General features: G+C 38.8%; 1 protein-coding gene and 1 non-coding gene across 4 annotated transcripts in view; one reads left to right on the top strand and one right to left on the bottom strand.

Annotated features, from left to right (window-relative positions):
- LOC133448828 (tensin-2-like) overlaps positions 1–6289 on the top strand; it is a 33644-nt gene extending 27355 nt beyond the window's left edge. For 2 of the 3 annotated variants that reach the window (XM_061727727.1, XM_061727729.1), the window contains 9 exons: positions 7–869; positions 1017–1148; positions 2100–2192; positions 2413–2490; positions 2600–2677; positions 2823–2991; positions 4229–4297; positions 4613–4642; positions 4835–6289. In XM_061727727.1, coding sequence (XP_061583711.1) covers positions 7–869; positions 1017–1148; positions 2100–2192; positions 2413–2490; positions 2600–2677; positions 2823–2991; positions 4229–4297; positions 4613–4642; positions 4835–4979 — 1657 coding nt within the window. In that variant the 3' untranslated portion in view covers positions 4980–6289. The remainder of the gene's footprint in view (positions 1–6; positions 870–1016; positions 1149–2099; positions 2193–2412; positions 2491–2599; positions 2678–2822; positions 2992–4228; positions 4298–4612; positions 4643–4834) is intronic. The other variant, XM_061727728.1, reaches the window with a different exon arrangement.
- Positions 6290–6504: 215 nt separating this feature from the next.
- On the bottom strand, positions 6505–6576 carry trnaq-uug (transfer RNA glutamine (anticodon UUG)). Its single transcript has one exon. It is a non-coding gene; the product is annotated as a tRNA-Gln (tRNA).
- Positions 6577–17645: the final 11069 nt, after the last annotated feature.

Raw genomic sequence — 17645 nt, 5'->3', positions numbered from 1 at the left:
CATCAGTGCACATGCTGATAGCCTCCTGCAAAGCCAAGAAACTTCTATACATACAGAGTCCAACGCAGATAGCAGCAAATCTATCTTGCCAGTACCACCAGAAACACAGAGCCAAACTTCAACCATATCTACAAACTCCTTACAACCATCAAGCGACTCTTCTCAGAGTTCTGAAATTAAGACTGCAGCAGCCGAGGTCATTGGAAGTACAGATGGATGTAACCAATCACGTCCTTCCAACTTTGCTACTGCTATCATCACTCCAGTCCAAGTACAGCTCAACGGGTGTGCCCTTAGTGATACGCCGTCAAACTGCAGCGAGGGGGTAGCTATAAATCCCTCTGCTAGTCTAAGTTCTAGCCCCTCCACCACTTCTCCAAATTCCCCCACTGGCTCCCCAGAGATGCAGTGTTCTCCTCAGCGTTGCACATCTGCTGCAGATACAGCAGGACAAAGACTGAGCCCAGACAGAGATGGATCAGTCGACACGCAACCTCCATCTCCTGTCCCAGATGGATATCATACACCCACCTTCCCCTTAGCCCCCTATTACTACTCATTACTAAATGTCCCACATGTCCCATACACTGGTTACACTGCAATAACAATCCCCGCCATCCAGCCACCCCTACCAGAGAAGAAACGCTTAACCTGCATACCAGCATCTTTGAATGGACACAACACTCTTATCAGGGCCTCTTCAGCTCCTTCAGCTATGCATCATGTTACTTTCTCCACTGCTGTGGGAGAGCAAAAAAAGGGGTCTGCACATCACAGCTGCAGGGAGGAGGCAGACGTCAGGGTGAATGCTAAGTTTGTCCAGGACAGCTCCAAGTACTGGTACAAACCAGGAATCTCCAGAGACCAAGGTGAGGGTTGTACAGGGATGGCCGGAGGGTGTTCTGTGTTGTGTTAGTCATTTCAATTTGACCAATTACTAAGGGGGGAACTTAGTGAAATCTGTTTCTCTCTTTCGCTTTTAACACCTCTACTCTAACGATTCTCCTCCACCCTAGCCATAGCTGTGTTGAAGGACAAGGAGCCAGGAACTTTCCTCATCAGAGACAGCAACTCCTTCCAGGGCGCTTACGGCCTTGCTCTTAAGGTGGCGACCCATCCTCCTAATGCCAACTTCATTGTGAACAAAGGTATTGATTGCACTAGTGGAAAGCCTAAGGCCACGTTTACACGTAGCCGGGTATTTACAAAAACGGATATTTTCCCCTCTACGTTTTCAAAAATATCCTCGTTTACACGGACCCGCATGAAAACGCTGTTAACGTCATGCCAGCCAATCAGAATCCTGGAAAAAACATCAACAAATGACACGTGTAACTTCCAGTTAAGGCTGATTTACACCGTACGGCGCGCATCGCCGCGTACCCTACGCCGTAGGCTCTGCGTCGATTTAACGCGGGACCCTAATTCAGGCTTTACGTCCAAGATGAACGAGAGTCTTTCGTTTGGAGTGACAGAGAAGTGGAGTTACTTTAAGTGTGACTTTAGAATATAAAACAGGTAAAATACAAGAAAATATTGACGGTGGCCAAACTAATTGTAAACACAGGTCGCACACATGACGCTGGTGACGTTTCTGTTGCATAATGTGACGTTCTGAAGCTTAAATCTCCGTTTTCCTCTGTTTTCCTCCGTTTTCCTCCGTTTTCCTCTGTTTAGACGCAAACGTGAAAACAGAGTTTTTGAAAATCTCCACTTTGGCCGGAGTTTTCAGAAATGATCGTTTTTGGGGGCTTTGAGCTGCGTTTTCATGTAAACGAACGGCCAAAACGCATGAAAACGCCTCCGTTTTTGCTCCGTGTAAACAGGGCCTTAATTACTGACTGGGGTATAAATATTGTAAACAGAGAACTTTTTAAAAACGAAAATGAAGTCATTGTCATGATAATGTAAAAATAGTGAAATTTTAAGGTTTTGTGTATGTATCATTTATAAATAGATATTTTTTTCTCTGGTATCTGACATCACAAGAGCCACAGAACAAGCATGCGGAGAATCTTCAGTTTATGAAAAAGATGAATGGCAGCGTGACAGTCTGCCTTATTATTTTTAAATTTCACTCCTCCTCTCCTCCTTCCCAGGGGATCCTCTGGAACAGCTGGTGAGACATTTCCTCATCGAGTCTGGGCCACGGGGAGTGAAGATCAAGGGCTGTCAGAATGAGTCCTACTTTGGTCAGTTATGTGGTAGACACAATTACTGCACTGTATTGCACATAGTTATGTATGAGACACTGGGGCAGATATTTTAAACCTATAAACCAAGAGAATATTTATTTAAATGTTTTGAGGATGTTTAATGCAAAGTAGCTCATACTCTGTGTTTCAATCCTTTCAAATCTGTCACATTTGAAGTCGACTTCATCCGTTTTTTATCCTTTTGCTTTTGTTTCAGGAAGCTTATCTGCCTTGGTATATCAACACTCAATTACTCCTATCTCTCTGCCATGTGCCCTCCGCATTCCAGAAAAGGGTAATATTGCTTTCATTAGATTTAAATCTCAAATGCCAGGTTATTGCAGCAGTTACTTCTCTACAATTTTTATTTTATTGTTGAGTAATTCAAACACTTGATATTTTAGATCTGGTTGGGGAGCTTCAGCATACGCAGAGTGCCACGAATACCAGTACAGCAGCTGACCTCCTCAAACAAGGAGCAGGTAGCACACAAGTCTGCTCATGAAATAGCTTCACTTCTTTTCTTCAACTCTTAAAATGTTCCAGTCCCAGATTTTCATCGCACAGACCTGTTCGCATCATGTGTTAATGTTAATCCATGTCTTTTTCACCTCTCCAATGACACAGCCTGCAACGTTCTTTACCTGAACTCTGTGGAAACAGAGTCTCTAACGGGGCCAGAGGCTGTTTCCAAGGCAACCAAGTGTACTCTGGCTCTGCATCCACGGCCAGTTGCAACAGTGGTCCACTTCAAAGTGTCTTCTCAGGGCGTCACATTGACCGATAGCAAAAGAAGGTACTTTTAAAGCACCATAGTCAGGGCTGCACATAAGTGGGCCGCCAGAGCGCATGCGCCGTCAAAATCCACAGTGCGCTGTCAATCTTGTGCTGCGAAGCGCTTTTGCGTACCAACAGCTGGGGGTCATATTATTGGTTGTGGCCAGACCGGAATACTAATATTAAAAAATCTATTGCGAGAGCTTTTCCCCAGAACTGCCACTCAAAGTTGGTACTGGCCAATCACAGCGCGTCCTTACTCCCCCTCCTTGCTCGTTGCGGCGGTGGGTTGGGCAGGAAGAGAGGTAAGGATCAGCTTTACTGAACAAACCCCGACACGTCTCGTCAAAATATCCAAGAAGCAAGCGCCATTAAGTAATTATTTTGGCGTTCCACCACCACCAACTACAAAGAGACGCCAAACTGAACCACTACCCGAATCGAACAGAAAACGTGTGTTCGCCGAGAAGTGGCTGCATGATGTTACGCGGCGACGCGTACCGTACGTTCGCGTTCCCGCGTATCCTACCCCGTAAGCTCTGCGTTGGTGCAACGCGGAACCATAAATCAGCCAGCGTCCGTCACTGCGTGCAGCAGTTACCTGCACCAGCAAGACGCTGCTCTCTGATTATGGCTCACAGTTTATGAAAACCCCAAATAAAAAATAAATTAGAGAATATTTTATGGAATCAATAAACAATTCCATCATCAAAATTATAACAAATAAAGGTTCAACATATCTTGCTTTGCATGTAATAAGACTAGGTAATATATTAGTTTCACCTTTTAAGTTGAATTATTGAAATAGATTAACTTTTACACCATATTCTAGTTGAAATATTGAAATAAATTAACTTTTACACCATATTCTAGTTGAATTATTTAAATAAATTAACTTTGTAAAGGACCATATTGAGCCATTCATCTTTATAAGTGAATAAATATCGTTTTGCCTATAACTTATTCCTGCATCCCTCTTTTATCGATCCGGCGAGACGGGTCACCGCGTTTTTGGAGCCCCAAGTCACATATCCAGGGGCTCCTCTGAGCACCAGACCAAAATAATTATGTGCAGCCCTGACCATAGTCGTTTATTAGGGAAAACACCACAGGTTAATCAAGTGTCACTTTGACTTTTAGAAAAAAACGGGTTGATGGCGTAAGTCGTACAAGGTTAATATTGGTACTGGTACTGTTACTAGGTTAATACTAAGAAGAGTCAGACAAGAGTTACCATATTGTTCATTTCTTCACAGGATATTCTTTAGGCGACACTACCCAATCAGCAGTGTCACATTCAGCAGTCTCGACCCCCAAAATCAGAGGTGGGTGAATGTGGTGTTAGAAAAAAATAAACATTGTAATTACACATCCTGTTATTATTAACTAAATGTGCTTGTATATCCCATTGCTGATTGTCTGCACTAATAGTAATATTAAACATGTGTTTGCTATTCATGTCCTACTTCTGGTCATAAAGACTTATATTTCTTACAATATAAGATCCCTTTGTCAGTTTGTCTGCTCTTTTTACTCTGGGAGTTTAATGTTAGATTGCTGCTCAGTGTCTAGTCCTGTGAAGTAGTCTTCATATCCTTGTGATTCATGTATTCCTACATTTTGTCTCTGTCGTGCTTCAGGTGGGCTAATTCTGATAGCACGTCAAGCAAGTAAGTGTATTGTCTCTCTGTGTTTGTCCACCTCAGTCATATCACCACCTTTTGCAAAGTTCTCCGTTGCATGGCAGTTAATCACCGTCAGATGTGTTGCTGACTTTTACAGGCAAAATGTGGTGACTGTCAGTGTAAAATATTATTAGGTCTCCAGTCTTTTGGACTTTTTATTTTTCTTCTCTGACGCAGGATGTTTGGCTTTGTGGCACGACGGGCAGGAACTGCTACAGAGAATGTGTGTCATCTGTTTGCTGAGTTGGACCCCGACCAACCGGCTGTGGCAATTGTCAACTTTATCAACAAAGTCATGCTGGGACCACAACTACAAAGATGAGAGAAACTGAGCAAATGAACACAATGGACGATTTGGGATCTGGATATAATAACATCGTTTGGACATTTCTTTCCAAGAAGTCTGTATATACAGCAACTACATTTTGTTTTGACTTTATAAAGATGCCCCCTTCTATGATTTTGTGCCTCAGTTTTTGTTGAAATGACCACTTTTGCAGCATCACTGAAGGGCAACACATTGTTTAGTACTCAGTTTAAAGAATAGGGAGTAGCAGAGGAATAGTTTAAAAGCCAAAGAGTTATCATACTTTAAACAATAAGATTGTAACATGAGCTACATTTGGATTTTTTACTTGATGCAAATGATGTGCACCTAACTTCACCAGTTGCATAAGGGAAAACTCACCATTACTGTAAATACTATTATGAATGAGACTGAGGAGATCTTAACAATGTAGTAGAAAGTCAGAGTCATGTTTTGAGGCATAAAGTGGTATAATCAAAGTTATTTTGTCTTGTGAAATGACAGAAGGAAAGAGTAAGTGATTTCATGAATGGGGATTGTGTGTTATGTTTTACCCATGGATAGTGTTTTTGGCTGCATTTAAAACCGTTATGCACATTCTGGCATCCTTTTATTATTCAAAAGCACAATTGTACTGATAAAAGTGTATTTTTGTTCAAGTGAGAGTAGCAGATGCTTTTAAACAATCTAGAATCTAAAACAGACAGACAATATAGCCTACAAAACATAATTAATCAATAACTCTTAAAATACTTTTTTTAGAATTTCTCAATCGTCCTTTTTAGAATTGTTTACCAGTTAAAAAAATTATAATTAGAAAAATCTGATACTAATTTGTATTTTCCTGAAACATATATTTCAACCAAAGTCATATTTTTTTGCAAAAAAAGTGAATTATGTGAAGCACAAACAATATCTATTGAGAATCAATAGATTCCCATGGAAGAACATTTACAATGCCAACAGTTTTGTTCTTTAACCATAAAAAGATTCAGATTTAACAGTGTCAGAGTGTCACAGGTCAGACTAGTTTGCTATAGATTTTGATAAATATGCATGGATTGACAGTTTAACCAACTGATCAGAGGAAAATGTATTTTTAAGTCTTTTTTTTCAATATTAGTATTATTATCAAGTATTTTGAAGGATTTCTTGCTTTTTTAAATTCATACTCTTGTTTGGCAAATATGGATTTTATAAAAACTGAGACTGTATTTGGATTTTTTTCTTAGCACAATCATTTTTCATATCTAATTTTTATGCAAAGGAAGTAATATATTTTAGACCTTTATGTTGTTGAAAAAAATGTGTTTGTAATATTTGACAAGGAAAATAAATCAATAAAGGCAAACCAAATGCATTTCTTATTCATTCAAAACGTTTGTGTCTTTATTTAACAGTTAATCTGAAGAAAATGTGTCGCAGTAGTTAAGGTTAATTTCTGGAAAATATTGATCCGCATTTCCATCTTGTAAATTTCCTGTCTAATCCAAGTTAATACGAATTTAGTAGATCACGATATTTTAGTCCAAAAAGGACGAGGTCCCACCGAGATTTGAACTCGGATCGCTGGATTCAAAGTCCAGAGTGCTAACCATTACACCATGGGACCGTGCGTAGTTCACGCCTTCCAACATTAAACATGTTCATGTTCTATGGGTTTTTAACTATATCTGACACACTGAAGCGTAATTATTAAAGCGTGGTGGTGTATATTGATAAACATTGACTCGCTATAAGCAACCCTGTAAATCGATAAATTCCCAAACGCAACGTGACTGAGTTACACACAGAGAGTACGGAGCTAACCGAGCTAACTGTTCAGGAAACTCGACGGTTGCCAGATCGCATGGATTAAAACATGTAAAGGTTTAGACCGGCTTTAACATTTATCAAAATGTATCAGTTGATACTACAAAAGTGAACAATTCTGTCTGTTTGCTGGCTATGGTTACTTGCTATCCGTAGGTAAATGCTAACCAATATGTAATCTGACAAAATAAAAGCGTCATTTTCAAAATAAAGCCTGAATTATGGTTCTGCGTTAAAACGACGCAGAGGTTACGGCGTAGGGTACGCGGCGACACGCAACGGCGACACCTACGCCGTAGACCCTGCGTTAGTGTAACGCGGAACCATAAATCAGCCATAAGAGCACGGGGCGTTTTAGTTTCCATTATTGTGGAAGATATTTTTTTAACCAAGGCTGGACTAAAATATTCCAATGTATTTATTATGACTGTGAAAGGCATCAACAGTGTTTGTTAATTGTCTATGAGTAAAGCACAGGACATGAATTAACACTCAGTGACAACAGCTAAATGATTAGGCTGGACTGCTTGTGTATCTACATCCAATCATCATACAACTTTCTCAATTACTGTGTTGTAAATGTAGAATTTAATCCACAAGTGTGTGCAAAGTCCATGGTCCCCTTGCCACCAAAACCTTCAAAACATCATCTTAAAAGAAAAGGCACGCCATCTGCAATGTTAGTGTTAGTGTTTGGTCATTTATTCAATAGATGATGGGTGTAATTAATTGGAACAAGCGATTCAAATTTAACAATATTAGAAAATAAATACTATACCGAAAGGTGTGAATACACAATGCAGGGGAAGACCATGTTATATTCATACGGGCATGTCATTTAGACAATATTTCTGAGAGCTGGATTTGTTTCACCTTTACTCGTTATCTTAGAGTAGGAATGTTGAATTTCAGCTTCCCCAACTAGTGTCAAACTCAACAGGTTTCTGAAAGATGGAAACATCACGCCTTGACTAAAATAACCAAAATTCTATAATGAGACACTAAATTAGAAAGCAACTTAATTTTTCCTATTACAGGCCATAACTATCCATGTCACCTGAAAAAAAAAAAGTTTAATTAATCCTTTTAGATGGATGACCACAACTCAAGGAACTCTGTAGTGCTCACATGCTTCTCAGGAAGCATGTATGACTTGTAAATATGTGGTCCTTAATTAGGTTTCCACACCTACTCCCCTACAATGGGATGCTTGATTAACTGTATGTGATATAATCATTGTAAAACTGGATAGTAATTAATCATCTTTTCAAAGGCTTAATCAGTACAAAAAGTTGGCCAAAATACCTGAAGCTGGTCTTTGTCCTGCCCCACTGACTGGACAAGACAAAATAATGAAACCTCTTAGCCCACGAGGGCTCTTTGGTCAATTATTATGACTATGAAGATAGCTAGCCTTGAGCAAAGCCATCTTACTTGAGCTTCAAGTAGGAGTTTTCAACAGCACTTATTAAGCCCTCAAAAAAGGCAACAAAGCAATATAACACCACACACATTGCTAAAGCTCAACAGGTTTGAGTTACTCTACATTTGTGAGGCTGTGGCTACTGCTGCATGTGAAAGCTGAGATTGTGGAGAAATGATCCACAAGTTCCAAGATAGATAGAATAGAATAGAATAGAATAGAATAGAATAGAATAGAATAGAATAGAATAGAATAGTAGACTTTATTAATCTCCCGGAGGAGAAATTCAGTCGTGCAGCAGCCAAAACACACACACGCTTTATACAAAAAATGTAAATGTAAAATAGAAATTACAAAAAGCAATATAAAAAGTAGAAAAAGACTATGTACAAGAGAGAAAAAAAAAAGTAGTAAACACAAAATAAACGGATAATATTTACAAGATATTTCCAAATATTTCCAAAAATACGTGAGGAGTGGTTATTGCACTTTTTAAAGAGACAGGTCTGTGATGTCTGTGTTTCTGTATGCTTGCCAACTATGGGTCACCTAACTGGGTTACTTAATTGGGGGCAGGGATGTCTCATCTGTCCTATTAGATTTGTACAAAGTAGGGAACGGTCATTACGTTACATATCTTTCATACACTCCACGAACAGCCATTGCACAACTGTAACACTCAAAATAAGACCCATTTACCAAATCTAACCAAACCTTTATCATATACATCTCATAACCCTTCAGGGTTAAAGTGTCACATACAGTAACCCCTACAAGACAAGTGGTACTTCCAACCGCTACGTGTACTACTGTCAATAGACTGGGCATCCCCCCCCGACTTCCTTCAAAATCTCACTCCAAGGGTTTGTGAAAAGTTGACATTTCTGACACTGAAACAAAATGAAAATACTTTTATGAGCTGTTCCTAGGCAACGGGTAATCCAGCAGATGCTTAAATCAAAGGTCAGGTTTTAAGTAAGACTCTTTCATTATCAAGTATTTGCTCAGCTGAGAAACTGTTGTGTTTCTTTCTATTATTGAAACATTTAAGGAATGCTGTCTAAAATGCCCTGTGATTTGTGTTTTTATGACTAGCATATTTACCAGCTTAAATACAAGTATGTTTACAAAAAATATGACATTGAGCTAAGGGGTTTATGTAGTTTTACAGCCCCTACAATAATCAGCATTTTCTCTGTGTCTATTCTCGAAAGAGGGAGGGGTAATCTCTTTATTGGGGTCGTCACAAGGGCAACCTTTTCCACTGGAGTGTCAGGAATGACCGGCCAGAACACTTCCAAAGAAGTCACGAGAACACTTGACTGTTATGAAACTACAGGTTTGTAAATGAGAAAGGTTAAAAAAAACAGCATGATGTTGTATGATAAATTAATATTCCTGTTTCCATCTGGTGCAGGTTTGGACTGCAGGGTGGCCAGGTGATTGTTGTTGTCGTTGTGGTCTAACTAAGCAAGGTCATCCCTGAAAAGGATGTCGTCTGAATTACAGCACATGTAGCTTCAAAACATTCATATAACACCAACAATATAAAGACCATAGACAAATGAGTTATATAAGTTTTGTGTTTGTGAAATATAACTATGTTGTTCCAGAAGTTATCTTACCGTTCAGTGTCAGTATATTATTGCATTTGTTATATTTAGATCTTGCAGAGTAAAGAAACTAGGTTCATTTTGACTCCAGCCGGGTGGTTTGAGACGTGCAGTGAGTTAGGTACACACTGTATGACGTATAATACAATAGAACCTTTATTTTTCTTCTGTTGCCTGGAGACAGCAAAGGCAGCACTCCAGTTTGGATTTTTGTTTGTTTGAAATTTTCTCAGCAACTTGCTCAGAAGAACATTTTATTGGCAGGCGGTAATGGATTCATCGTTGTTGAGCTCTGAGCAATTCTGTAACATTCCAACACTTTTGGATTGTTAAGTCTTGTTTTTTCTCTTTTGTTTTTCTCAGGCCAACATATCAGAGTTCAGTCATGGCCGATGAGCGCTCATGTCCTCCCTCATTCTCCCAGAAGAGGGAACTAGAGGAACTTTTATAGACTTTGTGAGTCTGGTAAGTAGCAAGATCTCCATATTGCAGCAAGTGGCAAGCTGCTGCAGGAACACAGTAGAGCCATCGTGTGAAGCCTTTTATTTCATGGTTAATGTGTTGTTACCTTTGAGAACTGAATCATGTAACAGCTAAATTGTTTCACATTAAACACAAATAGCATGTTTGTACTTAAAAGGTCTAAAGAAGTATAGGAGTTCGTAAACAGCTTCCAGCCCTTATCTTCTGAGGAATTCAAGAAAAATAACCTTTGGTCTTCTAAGTGTAAACCTAAAGAATTTCAGTAATGCTGAAGAATGAGAGAATGAATGAGAGGAATTTAAACAAGCCCTGCAGGGCAATTGTTTGTCACTGGTGCACCAGAAAAGTTGTGCTGCTTTTGAAGACAAAAAAGGGAAATGTTTTTGAGCAGACCTCGTGACCTCCACGGTATCAGACTTATCAAAACAACAGTTGTAATTATTCGATCTGTCAGTAGTGGTAAAAAGTATGATGCAGCAGTACCAGCAGGACAGGAGAAGTGATGTAACAGTCTGATGGCAGGAAGGAACCTTCTGCAAATGTTTTCTGGAATGATCATACTGGAGCTTGTGGACAGGAGGAGTCTGCCACTTCATGACTCGGTGGGCATCTCTCATTGGAGATGTCTTGGTAGGTTGGTTGACTGTAGAGATGGGCGGTATGGACTAAAAAATGTATCACGATAATTTCTGAAATTTATCTCGATAACGATAAAAATGATGATAAAAAAATACCAATTCAACTCCATCTTTGTAACTATAAATCTATCACATCATAATTTCTTTCTTTCTTTCTTTCTTTCTTTCTTTCTTTCTTTCTTTCTTTCTTTCTTTCTTTCTTTCTTTCTTTCTTTCTTTCTTTCTTTCTTTCTTTCTTTCTTTCTTTCTTTCTTTCTGGCTCATTTCTTTCTTTCTTTCTTTCTTTCTTTCTTTCTTTCTTTCTTTCTTTCTTTCTTTCTTTCTTTCTTTCTTTCTTTCTTTCTTTCTTTCTTTCTTTCTTTCAGGCTCATTTCCTTCCTTCCTTCCTTCCTTCCTTCCTTCCTTCCTTCCTTCCTTCCTTCCTTCCTTCCTTCCTTCCTTCCTTCCTTCCTTCCTTCCTTCCTTCCTTCCTTCCTTCCTTCCTTCCTTCCTTCCTTCCTTCCTTCCTTCCTTCCTTCGTTGTGCGTGGATTTAACACAGAACCATAAATCAGTTTTACACAAAAACGTCATCAACAGGAATTTATCGTTTTTACCGTGAGATGACAAATTCTTACCGTGGGGAATTTTTTTGACGGTTTATCGTGAACGGTAAAATATCGCCCATTCCTAGTTGACTGTTGGCTGTGAAGAAGCACGCTGCTTCACATCACCTGTTGTATAATTTTACAATGGAGGGTGGTGCAGCTTGGACACCATGCAGTGATGCAGCTGCTGCTGTTGCTCTTAGTTTAGCACATGTTGAAACTCTTCAGGATGTTTAGAGTCACGGAATATTTTCATGTTTATAATCAACCAGTAGTATTGATCTGGAGGCACTTAAAAATGCTGACTCTCCATTTCAGAAATATCGATCAGCTTGTTCCCTCCTCAACTTTGTTATTTCCTGAAGCCTAGTTTCACCCATTTACCTCATCCTGTCATCATTTAAAGGCTTTCTGTACAGACTTGTAACTGTGTTTAAATCCAAATATGAAGGTTAGTTGAAAATCAAGTTTGTCTTGTTTTATAGGTCTTTCAGACTGTTGTTTAGTTTAGTTTTAGTTTAGTTTTATTTAGCACATAACATAAAAAAATAACATTACACAAGTAAGTTCAGTTAAAAAAAACTGTGCAGGGAGGAGCGAGCAAGCCAGTAGGCTTATGAGGAGCCCCCACCTAATAACATTTAACAAAATACTTATGAGGATACAAAATCATAAAAATAAAAATAAATCATGAAAATTGCATGTAGAACATGAATGAAAATAAAATAATTAAAAAAAAAAATAAAAAAAAGATAAAAAAATTACTGTACACATGATCATGAAAATATGAGTATTAAGCTGACCAAATGGCAACACAGAATATGAAGTGCAAAAGAACATTAAGAGCTTTCTTGACTACATTGTTGAATTAAATGCTCTCTTGAGCGACTTTTGAAAATGGATAGGGACCTACAATTGTTTGCAATATGGTACCAACTATTCCAGACTTTGACACCTCTAAATCTAAACAAAAATTGGCTTCTTGATTCCAGACATTTAGGCGGATGTAGGGCTAGGGTCTGCCAAGTTGAGTAGGAATGAAATTGAGAGTTAGTGGCAAAGTATGACCTAAAGTGCTCAGGAACATTTCCTTCTGAGGAAAATATTTTGTAAAGAAAAATGCATATTTGGTAACTGTTGATGTCATAAATAGTAAGGATCTGTAGATTTTTAAATAAATCTTGTTGTAAAGTTGTAAAATGGTAATAAAAAAAACAACTTTTTCTTATTTTAAGGAGACGTGAGTTCTGTAGAGTATGTCTTTGCAATATGTTGTAAGGTCTTTTTTATGTTTCTGTTTAATCTGTTGGTTCAAATATATACACGACAGCACCTTGAGGACTGCGCTCTCTTGGACAGAGATATCTGACGTTGTGCTGGGGATCTGCTGGAGCCGCTCTCCTAGCCTGTAGGTCACAGACCCAAGTGCTCCAGTTACCGCTGGCAGGACGGTTGCCTTCACCTTTCACATATTTTCTATCTTCTTCTTCAACCCTTGGCTCCAGCTTCTAGTATTCCTTCTCCTTGACCCTGCTGTCCCTTTGGATTGCTACAACTGGTTTGTAGTGCAGCCTCTCGACCTCCACGATGCCCAGTTGTTTAGCCATCACCAATTTATGAGACTGGACTTGGAAGTCCGACAGGATCTCTGCTTTTCCATTTTCCACCACTCTTATCGGTATCTCACATCTTGACTTCAGAACTTCCAATCATATTCAATGCAGATGTTCCTGTTCTTTATTCCAGCTACTTGGTTATGGTGTTCCATGTATGCCTTACCAGCCAACTTTTCATCTTACATCCTGCTATTATGTGCTGGTATGACGCAGGGGCATTTTTGTACAATCTGCAGCTGGGTTCTTGTCTGGTGTGGTAGACCGTGGCCTGTATCAAGGCCTGTTCTTGTGCTGCTATGATTAATGCCTCAGTGCTGTCCTTCAGACCGGCCTTTTCTAGCCACTGGTAGGACTTCTCAATGTCAGCCACTTCCTCAATCAGTCGGTGATGCATGCCGTACATTGGATTTTATTTCCATGACGGTTTCCCCTCCCTCTCTTCTTCTGTCTTACTGGATTCCTGCTGCCTGAGACGTTCACTAAGCAGTTCATCATTAGGAGCCATTTTCTGGATGCGTTTCTGAATTTTTGTCGTTTCATCCCGGATTGTGGCTTTGATGTTCACTAATCCCCAGGCTCCCTCCTTCCGCTTCATGTAGTCTCACGGTGTCGGACTTGGGATGAAATCCTCCATGCATCGTGAGGAGCTTTCTTGTCTTGACACCAGTGGCTTCCGTCTCTTCCTGTGGCCAGACTAAGATAACAGCGGGGTACCTGATTACTGGCAACGCACACATTTTGAAGGCTTCGACTTTATTCTTCCCATCCAAGATCTGCCTTACTCTTTTCAGGTTATCGCCAGGGCCTGACTTCCTCACAGCTTACTCGTAGTTGCCATTCTCTTTTAGCTGTCCTGAACATCTGATATGTTTCTGTAGGGCTGGGCGATTTTGGACAAAAATAAAATCCAGATTTTTTTCTCTGAAAACCCGATTTTCGATTTCGATTTTTTTTGGTAAAACTATAAAAGACAATGGAATAAATTGTTTCAAATATTTTATCTTTATTTTTAAAGAAAAATAGCAAACAAATTTCCGTATTGGGAATGAAGTGCAATTGAAAGATGCTGTAAATCCTCCTTGAGTTTAGTAAAGTGACAACATTTACAATTGTCTTGACCAAACGAGCTCTGTCTGTAATGCAGCCAGCTGCAAAAAAGGAAAATCGATTTTCCGATTTTCCTTTTTTTAACATCGATTGTGATTAATAAATGCGATTTAGATTTAAAATCGATTAATCGCACAGCCCTATGTTTCTGTATGTTTTACCCCTCACTTGCGGCCTTTGCCCCTCTTTGATACCATCCTTGCACTTTTATCCAGCCCGAATGGCGTTCTGATATTACTGTATATCCTGGTGAGGTGGATCAGTGAGTCAAGTTTGTACATAAAATATTTACCAAAAAAATAAATACCGTAAACAGAAGCAGTGTACACGCATCATTTTCAAGCATGTCTTCACAGCTCTGGTCAAAGTAGCTTCCACCTATTTCATATCTAAAGCAAATCTTAATAAGGCATGAAACTTGGCAAAGATAAGATGAGGTCACTAGATGATTCAGTAAAGTCAAAGTGCAGCGCAAATCTGAATGGCTCACTAAGTGACTTATTTTCAAACTTAAGTACCACCAAGAAAGTGACCCGGTTGTGTTATCTCAAACTATCTAAGTTAATTATCTCTTCAGACACTCAGATCATTTCAAGTGCAAAAAGTATTTGTGTTTGTAATATATTCCTATTTAAGTCTAAGGCTTCCAAAACCCTATCCTAACATATTATATCAAAGATCAAAAAATGTTTAAAAAGGCCAAAATAATGTGATTGCCCTTTGTCTCTGCATCCTGGTGGCTGTTTCGTCATTTGTCAAATTGATAGGCGGTTTGTTGTGCCAGAGTAAAGAGTCACAAATGTGAACTGACACAGGTTTTAGCTTGAGGTGTTGAGAGTTTGCAACACTGACAACAAGAGTGGAAGAAGTACTCATCTTCACCTCCCCTGCACTGCCTGTCATCAAGTCCAGGATTCAATTGCACGTAGTGGGGCTCACGTGGTCTAAGAGGGTGAGGGGAATTGTATACGGTGAGTTATGACCAGCAAATCCACAGTTGTGCAGTGTGTTTCTTTTGTCTAAGTGACATGAGCCTTGTCAGGTTAAGGGGATTTCCAACTGAAATGATCAAACACTCAATACAGAGTTCAGATTGTCTGCATTGCCTACATTGGGGAAGGAGAGTCTATGTGGCTGCATTAGCGGATGAGTCTGTGTGGGCCTTGACGAGCTGCCCGAGACATCGCATGATGACAGATGTAAGTGGAGCAGGGTGCCATTCCCTTAGACAGGATATCCAACCAGTTTCATGGGAATAACATGTATTTATATTGTATTGCAGGGAAATAACCTGAAAAAAGAACAGTGAAAGGTTGAGTGTGTCCATTAGGACATCTGAATCTGTCACAAGTTGCTCTCGGATATTTTAAGTGGGTTGGCGCACCTTAGGGCTTTACTCTTGCTAGAACTGTGAGCTCTTAAGACACAGCAGTTCCTTCTGTGATTCTCAGAAGTTGTGTAGCATACAGGGAGTTTGTATGAGAGAGACAGGTATGTGTGATGCACAGCTGTTTCCGTAAGGCTAACTGATTTTAAAATACAAAAGTAAGAATCGAAAAAGTAAGAAAAGGATTTGAATCGAATTGTTCAAATCCTTTCCTGTCACTCTTTACCACGTGTCTCCCCCATCTCTCTACCCACAATTCCTGTCAAACCACTTTAAAAATAAAAGCCATGAGAGCCAGAAAAAAAAATCTTAAAACAAAAGAAAGAATTTACTCTAATATTTAAACATCTGGGAGGATTTCCAAAGCATCAGATTAAAATAGTAAACTTTGCAGGAGGTTGTATTGGTTCTGGGAATAAACTTGAAATACTTTATATCAGCTAGTGGTCAGGTCTTTATCTCAACCCAAATGTTCTCCCAGTTAAATTATGAATCCAGATGTGGATAGTCTTCTCCCCATACTTGGTCTAGTCATGGTACAAAGATTGGAAATTATAGGACACTATTTGTTGTTAAATTAAAAAGTAAAATGTGTACTACTTGCACTAATCTGCAATTGTAATTTAATTTCAATGTAACTCAAATAACATCCTTAAATAAATATGCAGTCACATCATAGCTTGAACACAAGTACCAGTATGTGTCTTAGCTGATGCTTTATTTATCATCTATTGTTATTTTACAAAATGGAGTAGCCTAAGGCTAAATCTGGCTGCTCTTACGTTATATTCCAGTTTGAGCTCTCTTACTATGCCAGCTATTTACATCTCTGTACCAGTGCCACAAATACTGACTCCCGTGGTTTTAGTGGTTCAAATTTTTCTGATGTATGAGTTCGCTCCCTGAGTTTCTGAACGGCAGGCCAGTTTACTCTGAAGAACTGGAGCATCTGAGGACACAAAATGGCTGAGCCAGGATGCATGTCTGACATGGGTGTTGTGGAGCCAAATAAATCCCCAGTTAGCAAAACAGCTTGATCCAGTGCTGGTGCCAGACTTGGAAAAGAGCCAAGCCACAGGACAAGGAGCGACTCTCCATGAATATAAACCTAATACCCACACAATTTACTACCAGTTACTGCACTTGAATCAACACTTAATAAGCTTATCACATCTGTTTAAAGGTGCTAGCAGGCTCGGGACCTACATCTGAGGTGCAGATAGAATGCGAAACTGTCATAAACAAGTCAGTAACTGACAGTGAACTTTGTACATGTCCTTGGGGTTTATGGTGCGAGCCTAATTGTTTATTGGTCTGCTCTCTTCGGCCAAACGGCAACTACAAAATGTATAACTGTTTAATGTGGAATGGACTAGAATAGTTTGGGAATGTTTGCTGTAAAAATTCTTGTTGTTTTGGAGTAAAAACAGTGCTAGAAGGATATTTAAAGAACAGAACAGAAGCACACATTGTACTGTAGCTCTTTCACTCTTCAAAACAAAGATAAATAGAGGGATGCAACACATTTGATAATACACATATCTTGTGTACCCATTATCTAAACTGAATCGTGGAATAAAATGTTTGTAAATTAATTTTTTTATCATAACTATTGTTTATTTAAATATGACCTATTAGAGCACTAAAGGGATTTGCATAAGTTTGTATTTATATACACACATTTAATTAAATTCAAAAACACTTTAGTAATCACTGAAGGAAAATTAAATATATATATATATATATATATATATATATATATATATATATATATATATATATATATATATATATATATATATACAGGACTGTCTCAGAAAATTTGAATATTGTGATAAAGTTCTTTATTTTCTGTAATGCAATTAAAAAAAACTAAAATGTCATACATTCTGGATTCATTATAAATCAACTGAAATATTGCAAGCCTTTTATTATTTTAATATTGCTGATTATGGTTTACAGTTTAAGATTAAGATTCCCAGAATATTCAATTTTTTTGAGATAGGATATTTGAGT

Source organism: Cololabis saira, chromosome 8, assembly GCF_033807715.1.
Source record: "Cololabis saira isolate AMF1-May2022 chromosome 8, fColSai1.1, whole genome shotgun sequence".
NCBI lineage: Eukaryota > Metazoa > Chordata > Actinopteri > Beloniformes > Belonidae > Cololabis > Cololabis saira.
This window is presented reverse-complemented; position numbering and strand designations above follow the sequence as displayed.